At 44.0% G+C, this 16,229-nt stretch overlaps 1 protein-coding gene across 3 annotated transcripts in view; it reads left to right on the forward strand.

The window, feature by feature from the left end:
• Positions 1-431: 431 nt before the first annotated feature.
• TOM1L2 (target of myb1 like 2 membrane trafficking protein) overlaps positions 432-16,229 on the forward strand; it is a 56,724-nt gene continuing 40,926 nt past the window's right edge. For all 3 annotated transcript variants that reach the window (XM_083872523.1, XM_083872521.1, XM_083872522.1), the window contains exon 1: positions 432-523. In XM_083872523.1, the coding sequence (XP_083728649.1) occupies positions 472-523 (52 nt within the window). In that variant the 5' untranslated portion in view covers positions 432-471. The remainder of the gene's footprint in view (positions 524-16,229) is intronic.

Here is a 16,229-nt window from a genome sequence, read left to right on the forward strand (position 1 = left end):
CGAGTACGTTGCTAAGGGCGTCACGTGATCTACTTAGCCACCAATGGGCATGGAGTAGGTGGGGAGGCCAGCTACCAATCAGAACGCGATAAATCCATGTCAACCAATCAGCGCCGGGACCGTGCCCTAGGGGCGGAGAGGGCTAGGATGATTGACGTTCTCTTTGCACAATAATATTACAAATCGTTTCGGCCCTTGCCCAATGGGGAATGGCAGCCTCGGTGTCCCCGCCGTCCATCACAGGGAGGGCTGGGAAAGGGCCGGGGCCAGGGCGTGGGAGGGCCCCTCGCTTGACAGTGATGGACACGCTCTTTAACAAATGGTTTTGCTGCGCGTCCAGCAGCTATCCAATCGAGCGTAGGGAGGTGGGACCCGCCTGTGAGAGCGCGCTGTGGTTGGTGCGCGCCGCTGTCGGTCAGGGCGCGGTGCGGGAGGGGTGGGCGCTGGGCCGCTGTTTGTTGTCATCCCAAGATGGAGTTTCTGCTGGGGAACCCGTTCAGCACCCCGGTGGGGCAGAGCCTCGGTACGGCGCCCTGCGGAGCGCGGAGGGGCCCGAGGGGCCCGGGGAGACAGCGGGGGCTTCGGCCAGCGGGTGGGGCTGGAGGCAGCGGGGGGCTCTGGGGGTCGGTGAGTGGCTGTGGGGACTCTGGGGGTCTGCGAGGGGCTGTGGGAGCGGTGGGTGGAGAGTCTGTGAGAGCCCACGGGGGAGATCTGGGCTCGCTGAGGGGCTTAGTGGAGGTGTTTGGGGGTATGGGGGATCTGGAGGGGCTGAGGCATCTCTGGGGGCTGTCGGTGGCCCCTGAGGTGTGGGAGGGTCTCTGGGGACCAGGGGTTCCAGAGGTGGTGGGGGCTTGGAGGTGCTGGAAGGCTTTTGCTTTTGGGGAGTGCTGGAGGCCTCAGTGAGAGACTCTGGGGTTAGTGGGGGTCGTGGAGAGAGCAGAGGGCAGACAAGGCCTGGGGAACAGGGGGGACTTTGGACAGGCTATTGTCCATGAGAAGAGAGTTTCTCCACGTCGAGATGGATGCAGAAAAGTTGTTGCGTCCCCCAAATTCTTTTCCTGAAGTTGAGTGCCGACTTCCAGACCAGCCTGTCATTGATACACTTTTTCCCGAAGTACTGAAACCTCCCTGTACCTCTAAGTGGGCAGGGGGGTGATGTGGTTTAGACACACAAATCCGTGCTCGGTTTCCAGCCTGGAGGCTGAATGGTGGTTTTGGTAACGCTTTGGTGCCATTAGCAGGTTATTCTGAGCGAGCTTTCACTGCATGGCCAGTCAAGGCCTCCCTGGGCTGCCGTGGCTACTCCCTCCCTCCCACAGACGTGCTCTTTTGTGGCTACTCATCTTTTGGTCTGGGTTGCCATGGCTGGGGCAAAGAAGAGAAAGGAGAAAGCCTGGGCATCACTTGTTCAGAGTTTGGTAACTCTGGGTTTTCACCTCAGGTGGGTGGGCTCTCAGTGTCTCCTGCTTTCCTCTGTTGGGCCCTGAAGAAATTTAAGATCTCTGACATTGCGGTGGGAAGGGCTCAGGTTCCTGCAGTGCAGGAGGGCGGGCAGTCCCAAAGCCAAGGTGATGCTCAGTTGAGCACATCTCCTGCAAGGGAAGGCTGGGAGAATTGGGATTGTTCAGCCTGGAAAAGAGAAGGCCTTGAGGTGATCTGGTTGTGGCCTTCCCATACCTGAAGGGAGACTGCAGGAAAGATGAAGAGAGACTATTTACAAGCGTCTGGAGTGACAGGACAAGGGAGAATGGTTTCGAACTGAAAAGAGTGTGGCAGAAATATTGGGAAGAAATGCTTCCCTGTGAGGGGGGGGGAGGCCCTGGCACAGGGTGCCCAGAGAAGCTGTGTCTGCCCCATGCCTGGGAGTGTTCCAGGCCAGGTTGGATGGGTCTTGAAGCAACCTGGGATAGCAGAACGTGTCTCTGCCCATGGAAGGGGTGGAATGAGATGATACTCAATGTCCCTTCTAACCCAAAGCATTCTGTGATTCTATAACAAGCAGCTAAGCAAAGTCTAGCCTATGCATTCTACGTTGATTTATGGAATGATGGAAGTCTTTGAAAATAGTGAAGAAAATTTTGCAGAATATCAACTCATGGCCTCAAACCTCTTTTCTAATCCTTTCCTCATCTCCATGTGCAGGAACAGCCCCTGGTCGAGGTAAAAGGCCCTTGCATGGGTGAGTGTCACGCTGTGCTTTGAGCATGGCTGAGCTCCCTTTGCCAGGCTATATGGAGCATATGTATAACTTGCTGTTTATCCTCAGCCATCTGGGGTGTTTATTTCTTCTGCTGAGGGAGAGAAGTGCTGAGAATTTGAGGAGAATAACGAGAACAGCTCAAGTGAAAGGTGATTGTAGAGTGAAGTGGCTTTGTTGTGTTTGGCCATCAGAGCACCCCTGCCAGCACAGCTGCTGCTGGGCCAGGCCTCTGCCATCAGCTTGGGGAGGGAAAGCAGCAATTTCTCCTCTCTTCATTGGCAGCTCCTTTTAGCATCAGTCAGTGGTTTGAAGGAGCTGAAGAATTGTTGGGGGGGCAGGGAGGGAGGAGCAGTAAAATCTGCTTTTTTAGCCCTCTGCCTCTTTGACTCCAGCTCTCACATCCCTTCACTCGCTGAACGAGTGGTCGCTGCCAACTTTGAGGCTTTGAACACTGAGCTGCTTCCATCAGATAAGGTTAGGTGTGCAGCTTCCCTTAATGCAAAATTCGGCTGCACTTTCAGAATGTTTTTGGTTTTTTTTACTCCCGGGGGAAGAGATAACTGCAGATTTTATTTTGGAAGACAATTTTTTCTGCTTCTCCTATCGCTGCCAGTTATCCCTTTCTGAGACAGCAGTAAAACAAAAGCATGCCTTGTTCTCAGACACTGCTATTTGCCCAGTGCTTCCACAGTTTGTTTTTCCAATGAGCTTGTGGAATATAATTTTCACTTATGTTTCTCTTCATTCTTTAAAAGAAATGGAATAATTTTGTATTTCTGTTTAAACATATTGTGTTGTACACAGTTGTGATGTTTTCAAGCAAGGCCTAACACTCACCATAAGGGAGAAGTGCAGAAAATCCTGTAGGTCCATCAGCACACCAAGAATGTGTGTTCTCTGCCAGGAAGTAGCAGAGGTTCACGAGAAGATTTAATTAGGGCTCTGCAATATCTACAGATGAATGCCAGGTCTGAAAGAAAAAAGATGTCAGAAAAGGTTTGGGGAGAGCTGAGAGAGGTAATACAAGGGATTTTCTCTTTTCTCCTCTTTATCTGGATAATGTCTGAAGCTAGGCAGGCTTTTTATGTTAACTCTTTTGCTTAATGTGGGAAAGTAATGCTAGGATGAGCTCAGAGGATTTGTAATGGAGATGGATAGAGTCTCCTGCATCTAAAGTGCCAGTTGAAATGGCAGCCAGGTTCCTCATGGCTGAAACCTACCTGATTTTTGGACTGGCTTATATGATAACCTCTATTTAATTCCCAGTGGTGACGTGGCAGAAACAATATAAGGCATCACCATGGCTGCTAATTACAAACCTCACCTGATTTTCCTATAATACTTTGATTGACCTGTTGACACTCAGCTATCCTTGTGTCTCCAACAAAGTCCTCTCCTGAGAAGAGTTTTTGGTGGGGCTGTTGTGTGGAAGGCAGGCAGCTGTACCTGAGAGATTCCTGAATTTTCATTCCATATTGCTTTTTACCTGGAGGTTGCTGTGAAGGGAGCTTATAGCATCATTTTTACATATAAACCAAAAATCTCACCCAGGATTTTGTAGCAGAATCCAATACTTTCCAAAGGTTTTGAGGGTGGAATTGGGTGCCATGGATTTCATAGGCTGCCAAGTACATTGAGGCTGACAAGATCCTTTGTGGCACTGGGTGCTGGCCCAGTTCTTACGGCTGAACTGTTTATTTTTTCCAATCACCACTGTAAATATTATCTTGAAGAATATCCTGGCCAGTGAGGAGCAGAAGAGCAGGAAGATGTGTAGTAAAGCAGCTCTGACAGTGTTTGCTGTGTGGAGAGGGATCAGCCTGGAAAGAAAGCTGCAATTTACAGTAGTGGGAATTTGCCTTGAGATTCACCATCCTGCCATAAATTGCATTTTTATCTTTCTTTGTTCAGTGGAGCCATCTTTAAAGTGTCACCACTCTATTCAAGGTTATTAGAACAGATACCCTTGCTGCAGGTTAGAGGAAACATCTTCGATGATTAAAGCTGATAGAATTACAAGAATGTGGAGTGCTGGTCACTCTTTTTTGGCCATTCTGCTTATTTGACAGTGGCCATATGGCTTACATGGGAGGACACAGGAAAGCCTGGTTTAGTATTTTTGTTTTGTTTTACTCTGGAGACTTTGCAAAGGCTTCAGGAAAGTGCTTATTTGTTTGAATCCAAACCAAATCTTGCTGCTGTCCCCCCCTCATGCAGGTGCAGAGGGCTGACCTGGGGCAGTGAGGTGTGAAATAGGCTCCTCACAGGGTGCTGGGCAGGGGCATTGAGGTCAGTTTTGGTCAGCCTCTGGTCAGGGCTGTGTGTGCTGCTGAACTCAGCTCTTCTCACTGCAGCCCCAGATCTGCCTGACCCAGAGCAAAGAGCTCTGGGAGTGAAGTTCAGCACCTGAATTAAGTGCAGCAAGACTTGAAAGTTAATTTTTAACAATACAGTAGAAATGGGGTTGTCCTGTGTGTCTGGGATTGGGGATCAGGTACTGGTTTACACCCCTGGTCCCTGCTGCAGAAGGGAAGTTTGAATGCACAGTGCCAGTGTCAGCACTTGCCTTGGAGTCTGTTTTTGGAGGAGAAACATTGTGGTGGTTTAATACAAAGTGTTGTTTAAGGAGGCTACGAAAACAAGGTTTCAGCAAAAGATACAGAGGCACTTTATTGAAGCAACAGTGAGGCAGACAGCTTTTCAATTGATTTTTATCAAAGCTCTTGCAGTTTCCATTCAAGGCGGTTAAATTGATAATATGTATGGTGAATACAGACTGTTTTCAGAGCTGCTGTTTTGTCCCCCCCCCCCCCTTTTTTTTTTTCTTCCTAATGGGAAAATGCTTCAGCTAAGGGTGTTTAAAACACTTTTTTTTAATTTTCCCTTCCATAAGAAGCACTTGAGCCTTTTCTTCTGGTTTCTCATATCTCCAAGTTTTTTATGATTCTTAGAATAAAAACAGTTCCTAAATGAACGAGTTGATGGCTACACGTAAGAACACAGAAATGCATTAGAGCCAGCAGCCCATGGTATTCCTGTGGGAGGCATTAATCCAGGCTTTTTTGTCCAAAATTTCCCTAAGTTCCCTTCAGAGTAAACTTACTACTTTGCTGTGCTGTCAATGAAACATGTTTTTTAATAGACAAGCCTTTCCCCAATGCTAGAAATCAGTGTTTAGAGTGCACACCATAATCTTGGTATGTGGTCCCTGTAAAATATCATTTTTGCACTGTGCTGTTGGGCTCTGAATACTCTCTCTCATAATTAATTGCCTTATAATGAAATAAAAAGTCGTTTGCATTTACCCACAACCATGGGAGCATTGTCCCTAATTCTAAGGGAAGCTTTTCTCCGTACAAGGTGGCAGTAACTTTACTTGCTGTATCAAAAAGATGAATTTTGCCTTTGCCTGCAGTGAAAAGGGTACAAGAAGTTCTCTGCTCAGAGCTGAAGTACTTTTCTGGGTGCTCCTGTAGCTGGTCAGTTGTTGGAAATCCAGCCCCCCACTGCTCGTTCAGAATTGTGCTTGTCATGCAAAAAGCCTGATGAAGTGCTTTTAGTTTTATAAGATTATTTGGATCTGCTTTCACTTCATGACAATGGATTATGTTGTAGGGAAAATCTCCATGAAATACAGAAATGGATAACTTTGCCTTTAAAGGAGCAAATAAATACTGAGTCGTGAGTCTGGCAACTTGGAGGAACTACGTACATGTGTGAAGCTGGGTAATTAGTATAATGCCATTTAATACTGGGTTACTAAGACTGGATTTATTTTATAGGCACAAAAGCAGATTGTAGTTCATGAAGGTATTATAACATGTATTTTTGGGTAATGCTGTTTTATCTCTTTCAGCGTGGTACACTTAAATGTATATTCCATATGCTTCTAATAGCCATCTATATGTGAGAGTGAGGACAGCTTGTTCCCAGTTTGTTACTGCTCTGTTCATGAACTCAGCAGATTTTTTTAAACTGCATGTTTAAAATATGCTTGCCTAAAACCCACAGAAAATCCCCACAAACCCTTCCAACTGATGTAACATTTCATCCAAAACAATTTTCCTCCAAAAAAGTACTCTGTGTTTCCCTTAGTGAGGAACAGTTTTAAGATAGGCAGACTTTTCCTATGATTTCATAAATTATGTTGAGTTTTTAATTAACAATTTTTGAAGGTGTTGAAGGCATTTGTGGTATTTTCAGTGGCAGTGGTCAGTGGAGAGACAGCAACAGCTCTTGCAGAAGTTTTGGTGATGAGATGATCCTTCCATGGGAAGGTGCTGCCTGGTACCTGCAGGACTGGAGCACTTTGAGCCTGGCCTGGCAACCTCCTTCCTCATCTGGTGCTTCCTACTTGACTAAAAGTAATTTCATCCTCTATGCTTGGGTTTAAAAATCTGTACAATGGGTGGGTGATAAGAGCATTGATGTTTGAAGAGCACAGGGAGAAAGGACATTGGGGGAGCCCTGAGAAGTGAGGAAGTGAAAGCCCAGCCTGTGAAACTCAGCAGTGAGTCTGCACAGATTACCCAGAACTAGTTTTCCTCTTTCTCCTTTGCATCTGCCTGGGGAAATCCTAGTTTTCTATGTAAAAAAGAAACTTGTTGCTGAGCATAAAAATCCTACCAAGGATAGATAAACCTTATCTTCTGTATTTGTGTAGTTATTCTGCTGGTGGTTCTGCCCGATCATTTCAGTTACTGTCAGTGGCAAAAGGCTCTTTTAAAATTGATGATTCTTCAGCACAAAAGATACCAGTCTAAAAGCTTTGCTAGAGCTGGGTCTCTCTTCCCTTAGGAGCAGCTCCTTTGCTACAAGTGGACATGTTTATATACAACCCAGGGAGTCAGATCTTCGAGCTATAGGTAACATTTCCCATTGCTTAGGAAGGGGAGATGCAAATAAATCCAGCCAGTCTATTATTGGCAGCACTGTCTTTAAATTTAAATATACACTCCACGATTGTTCTCTGCCTGCCGGAATTATAAGGTGGGCTCCACAATGCAGTAACTCATTTCAAAATCAAAGATTAGGGGTGAAAAAAAAATCCATGCCCTGTCTGTGTTTGAGCAGTTCCTGGCATGGCTGTGTATGGACTATTTACCCGTGCTCCTGTATCTGTTGGTTCACAGCATTTGGCAGTTCAGTGTAGTCTCAGGGAGCTTCAGGAGACTTAAAAATGAGGAGATACTCAGAAGAAACCTGTTGAATAAGTTGGTTACCTTGTAGCTTGCTTATTCCTTGAGAGTAGGGCAGCCTTTTCCTCAGCTGGTCCTTGGAAACCTTCTGGGTTAAATTAAATTTCTTCTTGGGAAGAAATTCTTTGTTCAAATTCAGATCAAGAAAAACGTACACGAAGTAAAAGGACAGATTTGTGTTGTAAGCTGTTCAAACTGTGTTTGAATACCACGATTTTTTCAGAGCATTGGTTTCATGTTCTTAAGGCAGGAAAGACTTTGTTGCATCCCAAGTGTGGTCAGGAATGTTGAAGATGTTAACTTGAATGTGTTGCATCCTCTTTATTTCCATGGGATACATTTACTGCAAGAAATATGAATGATTTCCTGTTTGACCCAAATAACAAAAAAATCCTGTTTTTTGCCCAGTTTAATAAATGCAGAAAGTCCCTTTAAAAAATCTGGTATTTCCTGACTTGTTTGGGTTCTTTTTTTAAAATTTATTTTGTGTCAATTACAGCTTTCTTCATTTATTTTCCTTTTGGAAGGGAGGAGGTGCCTTTCCCTGCCCATAAACACAAAAAGCTACCTTGAGCGTATTAAATAAATTGCAAGCCTCAACAGCTTTGCCAGCAAATTTTGGAAAGTTTTATGATATTCTGGGCCTATAGGTGAGAGATATTTCATAGCATTGTCTTCTGAGACTAATAAATACTTCTGTATATTAAATAGAAGCATTTTACTTATGCTTTGGTAACCAAATACTTACTGAAATGCAGATAATTTAAAAAAAAGTGCAAGATTTTAATTAGTAGTTTTGTCCAAGAAATCCTGCCTAAGTAAGGTTTTGACTGAAGTGATCCAAAGATGAGATACTATTTTGTAGCTTTTCCTCCAAAACCTCGAAGCAATGGACATCTGTTGGGCTCAACACTTTCCCCTCTTTTATATAAGTTGTTGAGGATCTTAACTCCTCAGTTTTCACCAAAAAGCTCTCTGATCAGTTAAAAGAGTGTTAAGGAATTTCACCAGTTAATTGGTTCTTAATTTAAGGATTAGGAGAGAAAATACGCAAATTATATTGGAATATTTCACCTGGAGTGAATCTTGAAATCCGTCTCCACACTGTGACCCAAATTATTTCCTGAGTTCTGTCTGATATTTTCCTGAGCAGTTGTTATGGGATATAGGCATGATAATAAGATGATTGATAGTGGGATGTAGAGGTTGGGCTGGATGCAGCATGTATTTGGGTTTGTGTTATCCTGAGCTCACATTTAAGCTGTTGTAGTAAATAGCTTGTTTTTTTCATTATCTTTGAGCTGCCCTTTCTCTACTGATTTTCGATGGTTTTAATTAGAAGGGTATTTTGCTGAAAAGAGCGAAGTCAGACCTTTGTGAAATTTTCTGCTAGTACAAATAATGGTAAATCTGAAATCATTTATTAGACAAGAAGTTGTTATGGCAACTATAAGATGGCTAATCAGAGAGTGAGATCAGTTTTTATTTACAAGTGTAATGAGCAATTAAGTTTGAGCAGCTGTCAGACTTGGAAAGTGATTAAAGTTCAGCAAACAACCCAAATGGGTCAGTGTTCAGTTCTGATGGTTTTCTGACACTGCCGCTTGATCATCTGTGGGTTTTACCTACTATAATTAAAACTGCCTTTTAAATCCCTATCCGTGCCAATGACTTGGCATAGCCAGTGAGTAGAAAAACCCATTTTTTTTCTACCAGGTTCCTTAATGGGTATTGGCCTGGAGTCTTGCTGTGGGTAATGAGGTATTTCACATGTAGCATTCCTTAAAGCAAAGCTCAGTTTGGAGGCAGAATCGTCTCCTGGCTGTGGTGATCACCAGGAGTGAGCTGGAGCAGTGCAGCCTTGCTCAGCCTTTGCACCTCTAAAGGCTCCATTTCATTAAAGGCAGCATTACGCAGTTGTTGGTTGCTTAGGGAGCTGCTGCTGGGCTCAGGGGAAGGACGTGCACAGTGTGCATGAACATCAAACCCAAAGGAAGTGGAGAAAGTCGTGATTCGCCCAGAAACAGGAGGGAATGGCCAGGAGAGGCTGACTGTGGCTGGAGCTGGTGAAGCTCCGTCGTCGGGCTGGGCACAGTGGACAGGGCAGGCTGCTCGTCCTCACGGCTTTCCCGAGCAGGAGGAGCTGGTTCTCTGCAGATTCCAAAAGATTGCATGTGTTCACACTGGGAAAGTTACCCTCCCATCCATACTCTGCACCAGATCAACTATTTCATTTGCTGGGGTTTGCCTCCCTGCTGCACGTGTTAAGTAAGCCAAACTGTTTGTAAGCCTTGCTCAAAATCTGTGTTCTAGTTAGGATTTTAACTGTCCAAGACAGTTAAACCAGCAGAGTTATTCTCCAAAATTATGCTGCAGTCCCCTGATACATTTACATTTTTATTAATTTTGCTACACTAATGGTATGATGTAATAGAGGCAATTGCAGCGGAACATGAAATGGATTGGGACAGCTCCTGACCTGAAGAATTTACAAAGTCGTGTGCCTCGATAACACAAGTTGGTGGATGGGGACTTAAGGGAAAATTAAAACGACAGTCTCTGAAATAGGCATTTGCATACTTGACCTAAACTTCTGGTATTTACATTTTCTATTTATCAGTCTTTTTCAGGCTTATCTACAGCAGTGGCACATGAGAAACAGGGCTGTAAAAATGGAACAGAATTTTTAGTAGGGTTATTAGAGACCAAGAAATCCACATTTCTCAGCCCCCAAGATGGGATTGCACACATGGATCTTGTTATTGCTGTTGCCTGATTTGCACTCGGGTTTCCTGAGGAGATTGCTTGGAAGTATTTATCTGCTAAGCTTCTGCAGGCATAGCAAGCCTGGCTTCTTGGAATGGGCAGCTGGCAGTGGAGCCTTTCAGTGACCACAGCATTGGTAAAAATAATTCTTGTCACCTCCTGGAAGAGGAGCCTCCTCCCATGGTGAATACTTAGTGTATTCCAGATGCCAATCCTCAAGCTGTGGAGATTTTGGAGAATTGGGATGGGGTTGGGGCTTGCTGCCTCTTGCACAGGCCTGGTGTCGTCCTGTAGAGCAGTGCTAGGAAAAAAAAAAAATGAAAATGCAAACTGAAGCCTTCACACTGGAAAACATGACCCATCAACCCTCAAAAGCGGCAGACTCCTCTGTCTAGTTCACTCTTACGTGTGGGATAATTGTGGTTTTCCAGAGGACACAGCTCTCACCTTCATAGTTGTAGAAGAGGAGGGGGTGGGAACATGCACATGGAATAGTTACTGCAAGAGTTGTTGCATTTCATTTGTAACACATTTTAATTATCACGTGTGAACACTTGCTTAAGAATCCCCCTGTACCACGCAAAGGGGTGAACCTGTTCTTGTAACAACCTCCTTGTAGAAATGGGAGATTTTGCCTGTTTTTTCCCCTCACTCAGTAGTATTTTTAGTTTATTTTAAGCATGTGAGAATGTGGGCAACTGATTTTAGGAGTAACCTGTAATAAATAATACAAATAATTCTAATGTAGGAGCGTGATGATTCTTTCTGCCTCCTAGTTTGTTTGCAGCAAACATGTTACAAGTGAGCAGGTGGGAGGGGGAGTTTGAAATATATGGGGATAGATTTTTAGAATTTGCAGCTGACGTGGATTAAAAATTCTTAGAACATTTCATCCATGAAAGGCAATTAGTTTTGTTTTATGAATATGAAAAGCACGTAGCTTGTAAGTACTGGAGTGAAGTCCCAAGTGAGTTATTAGAACTTGCTTTACTCATGTAGTACAAAATTGGCCATCAAGAGGAGATAGATTTCAAATATAGCTCACTGACACACTGATCATCCGTAACTTTTCATAAAGTCTTTTTTTTGGGCTCACCTGTAATTACTGGATGCGGTTGCAGTCCTGAATGGGGAAGACAGTCACAGATCAGGACACCTCCTTACTCTTGATGGTGATTATAGCGTGTTGTGCTGCTGGGATATGGAATTGTGATGTCTCTCTGCCTGCTTTCCCTACTTTCAGTTGTCCCTTTCAATGAGATTCATAAGTTAAGGCTGATGAAATGAATGGAGTATGCTCTTTTTTTAGCAGTTGGGTTTTTTTGGCATTAGGAAAAATTAATGCAATTATTGGCTTTGGATTATTGGGGTTGTCTGTGTGAGTAATTCTCAGCTACTAATGGGTGTTTGAAAAATGATGATTTTTTTTAGCTTTTTGTTTGTTTTTTGGAGGGCCAAAACTGTTAAGAAATTTGGTATTTCTAGTGTTAATCAACAGATGTTACTCATCCAGTATGTCAGTGCATTAATACCTGAGATTCTCAGTTAAGGAACTGGTAGCCCAAGCTAAGGAATGAGGTAGCCCCTTCCAATCATCCAAATTCTATGGAGAAACTAAAACAGGATGAAAACTTCTTTGGCAAGTGGTTGGCTACAGTCTGAGTTCTGGCTGTGGAAAAGACTAAATGTTGATGATTTTGTTACAAAACACTGGCTGCTGGACCGTGTTCAAAGGAGGAGGAGATTTGGGTACCCATCCTGATGCATTGACCTGTTTAAACAACACCGTGCTGATAAATTCTCCACACATATGGACACGTCGCAGCAGTCACAGTTAAATTTAGAAAAGGCAAATCTGAAGGAGACAATTTCATCACCCAGGAGGTTTTAATTTATGCTTTCATGCCTCTCATCCAGAGAAGAAAGATGGACACTCAGAGTGGGATGATATTAAACTACTGGAAGTGTTGCCTAATAGATCACAGCTGTCTGTGAAGTGGCAAGTCATCATCCTCCCGACACAGCAGGACAAGGGGACACTGTCACAAGGTGTGACATGTCATAAAGGATCATTGATTTCTTGCTCCCCAACTGTAAATCAAACATATCCATTTAAATCCATTAATACAGGGTGCAGATTTTAAAACAGCTCTGACATTTCTGATTGAAGGCTTGGGCGTATCGATTCCTGACGTGAGCAGGTCCCTGTTTGTCAATCCTAAAGCAGCACCATCATCTGAAAATCGTGGGTTGGCAGCGAGGTGGGAATCTAGCCAAGGTCACTGCTAAAAGAGATGAGGAAACGTGCAGTGAATGCTGAATTTTGGGGAAAAGTGCCTCTGAATCATGCAAATGGCTTGATGAGCTGGGAGCTGCTCATGTATGACCTCTCTCTGAAGGACGGCTATTTACAGTTCATGGGTCAACATGTGAGCTCTGATGAGTGTCAGGGCATGGGAGGAAGGTGTTTTTCTGTGCTTTGTTTCTAAAGCTGTGTGGAATGGAGAAGTCAGATGGATTTCACTGTGTTTTAAAGAAGCAGTAGTGTCTCTCTGCCATCTGTTTTGGAAGAGAGCAACTCACATACACATGTCATTCAGTGGAGTTTGCTGTCAGCAGCAACAATTTCTGCTGATCGGGGAACTTCAGGGAGAAGATTCATAACAAAAGTCTTTATTGTATAGAAACACACCGTTCTGCTTGGGATCCAGCTTCCAAATGCTTTTAAGGACTGTGACTAACCTACCATTTATGTCTGAGATGAGAGACATCTGAGTACAGAAGCTGCCTGGATCAGGTTCACCTGCCAGGCCTTTTTTGTGCAATACAATTGCAGATGGGAAGGTCTGGCTGGTTTTACACCCTGCAAATGTATCAAGACCTTTGAGATGAGATAAACTAAGTGGGCCATGCTAATATGCTCTCTTGCATGCTCTGATACTATTATAAAGCTTTCTGGTTTGGTTTTCTTTTTGTTCAGGTGAAGCTCTGATCTGAGTATGAAAGAAAAAGTTTTCTTTGTTGTACAGCTGTTAATATTTGTTTAATATATATTAATCTATTCACCTTGCTCTGCTTCTGAAACTGCAGTGCAGCTATGCTCAGTTAATCACCTGGAGTTTCCTGCACCTGAGAGGCTGAATTTGTGGGAGATGGTGGGTGATGTTTTTTCTGCAGCATATCTAAATCACAAGAATGTTGTAACATGACTGTGAGTACCATGAGGTCCTTGAAAAGCCACAGTAATTACATACTATATATTCATGATTGCAGGTATGTGTGATCTGGAAAGCAGGTTGGAGGAAGTTTGGCATTTGGGTGGCACCTTCAAAAAGAAGAAAACCTGAAAGTTAATTGGAGAAAATGACAGTTTCCAGTTTACTGCTGTGCCTTCCAACAGCACTCGAGCTAAATACTCATTAGGATTGCACGTGTGCATGTCCACAGTGTCTCGCTGTCTTATTTTAACACAGACTCTGCAGCCATTACCAACTATTCATTTACTCAGCACCAGAAACTTTGGCAAAACAATGGATGAAGGATAAATGCCTTGATCCCAAAGAGTTTCAGTGTGAGCATAGCTAAAAACCAAGTGAAAAATCACAGTGGTCATGACAAGTGGATGGCCGGTGCTGCAGCAGTCCAACCCCAATCACGTTTTCTGTAGTGCTTTGCTGTTCAGATTGAGCCCGTTTGTTCTAGCTGACTGCCTTTTTCCTTGGAAGTGTGAAGCTCAGCATTTTCAGAGCAGTGTGAAATAAGGAATGTAGAAAAAGGACTTGGAGCAGTGAGGTGGCTAATTGAAAAATGCTCTTGGAGCTGTGTGCTCTAACAAAGAGGCTGGCAGGGTTTTATGAGTAAGTCACTCCAGAGCTGAGTTTTGATCTTGAATTTTGAATGAGTCACATTTATATTTTAATAGGAGTGTTTTGATAAAAAGGAACAATCCTCCTGTTGGTTACCATAATGTCTAAGTGGCCGTGACTGTCCTTTTAAAAGCAAATACAGAGAAACAAGAATAGACTGTTGGGTTCAGGAGTATCCAAGTGTGTTATTGGAGTGTGTCTGTCTCCCAAGTGAGATGCCTTGAACTCAGCAGCTTTGTGAGTGCTGGGGGTCTTCGGTCTTATCTTAATTTTGCTTGGACAGCTGAAATATGTTTCCATGGCCTCTGTATGGTCTTTCCCTGAATCTTATTGATGGTGCTCTGGGGGTCATTGATGAGTTATTGAATCCAAGAGAGACAACTGCAGTCACAAAATGTAATGGTGCTTTAAAGTGTAAAACAGTTCTATAGGCTACAGCTCAGAGGTCTCATTGTCTAGTTCATTTGAGCAATCTTGTCGGGTTTGCATTGCCTTGCAAAACTTGCTATTTTCCTGAAAGCCCAGTCTGTAAGAGCATTTTGCCTTTACCCTCTGCTGATGCCCCTCACTTCTGAGAGAGCAACACTGCATTGAAGGAAAGGGGACCAGCAGGATGGTCCTGATACTGTGGCTCCCTCTGATCCTTGTTATGCAGAGTGAAACATAACATATCTGACTGTTTGATTCTCTAATTTCAGTGGTGGAGCACAGCTGGTAGGCAGGTGGAGTGTTAAGGGACAAGACAGAGATCTAAGATATGCAATCTTATGAACTTGTGAGCAAAAAAGAAAAAACAACCACAAACCCCAAGATGTTTTATGCTGTTTGAACACCAAACACTGTTGGAGGCAAGAGGAGAACTTTAGACTTGGAACTTTCTTGGTTTTGGATCTCTATAACATGATGCACTGGTATGCATGTTTCATGCATAAATAGAAGGTGATTTTATGTGTGATTTGTCCCAAATGCATGAATTGAGAGTCTCTGAAGCAACATCTGGAGAAGACCCAAGAGAGAAAACTGTGAGTTCTCTGAACACAAGGATCTGTTCATTCATGAGATGCTGATACTCAAACAGAAAACAGCAGTTGTGCTGTTTCCATTTAATGTTATTTCTAGCAAGTGCCACATTTAACATTCCCTTTTGCCTTTTCTCTCAAGACCATTCTACACACCATAAAGACTTATTGGTACTTATAGATGGACTTTTGGAGAGATTTTTACCCTGATGTTGTCATCATTCAGGCTGGAATAGCTGCTCTCAGTGCTTCCAGCAGTCAGAATTCCAGTCTCAGCTGTACAAACATGCACACGGAAACAGTAGTATGGATTGAAGACAACAGGGAGGATCTTCTTGAGGACAACCAGTGTTGGTGTTTCTCTGTGAGGTCGCTTTTGACCTGGTTCCCGGATGGGTGATAAAAGTTCTTCTGTTTTCTTCCTGCATTTTGACGTGAATTCCTGCCCTGCCCAACCTGTTTGTTACATGGTGATTGTACAGGAATTTCTGACCTGATTTCCTTGTGGTGATATCTCAGGTTGGAGCAGGTTGTTTGGGCAGAGCCTTGGCTGGGGGTGTGTGCACTGAGACTGTTTGTACTGGGAACTTTACACTGCTGAACCCTCTGTGTGCTGTAAATTATACAGGATTTCAGTGTCAGCAGGGAAATGCTGATATTGCCATTTGGCAGAGCGTGGAAATGCGGCCACAAGAGTTGCATCTTGGAGGGCAGGTGTGAATGAAAAAAACAGCACAATTTTTTCTCCTTTTCCTTACAGACTACAGATAAGCCGATGCTGTGTGTGCATACGCAGTACCCAAGGTCTGCTGTGTGTCAGGCGTGGAGTGCCAAATTGTCTTTCTTCCCATCAGAACATTTATGCTTTAATTTGGGACACGTGGTGGGAACTGATAGCATCTTGTTCCAGAGAGAGACTTTCTGATAATCTCACTGGTGCTGTCGTATCTCTGTGTGAGACACAAACCCGGCACTCTCCCAGCGCTCGGAGCTGCTCCCAAGTCAGGAGCTGTGCAAGGAGCCCTTGGCACCAGGCTGGGAGCTGCCAGCTCTTCTGCGATGCAATTAAACTAAACCATAAACTCTTCAGTTCAGGGCGAACTCCTCCTCATCACCTTACTTCTTAACATTTCTTACTGCATCCTGGAATCCTTTGGTCCCATTCCAGAGTCTGGGTGTG

This window comes from Zosterops lateralis (assembly GCF_965231275.1).
Source record: "Zosterops lateralis genome assembly, chromosome: 15".
Taxonomy (NCBI): domain Eukaryota; kingdom Metazoa; phylum Chordata; class Aves; order Passeriformes; family Zosteropidae; genus Zosterops; species Zosterops lateralis.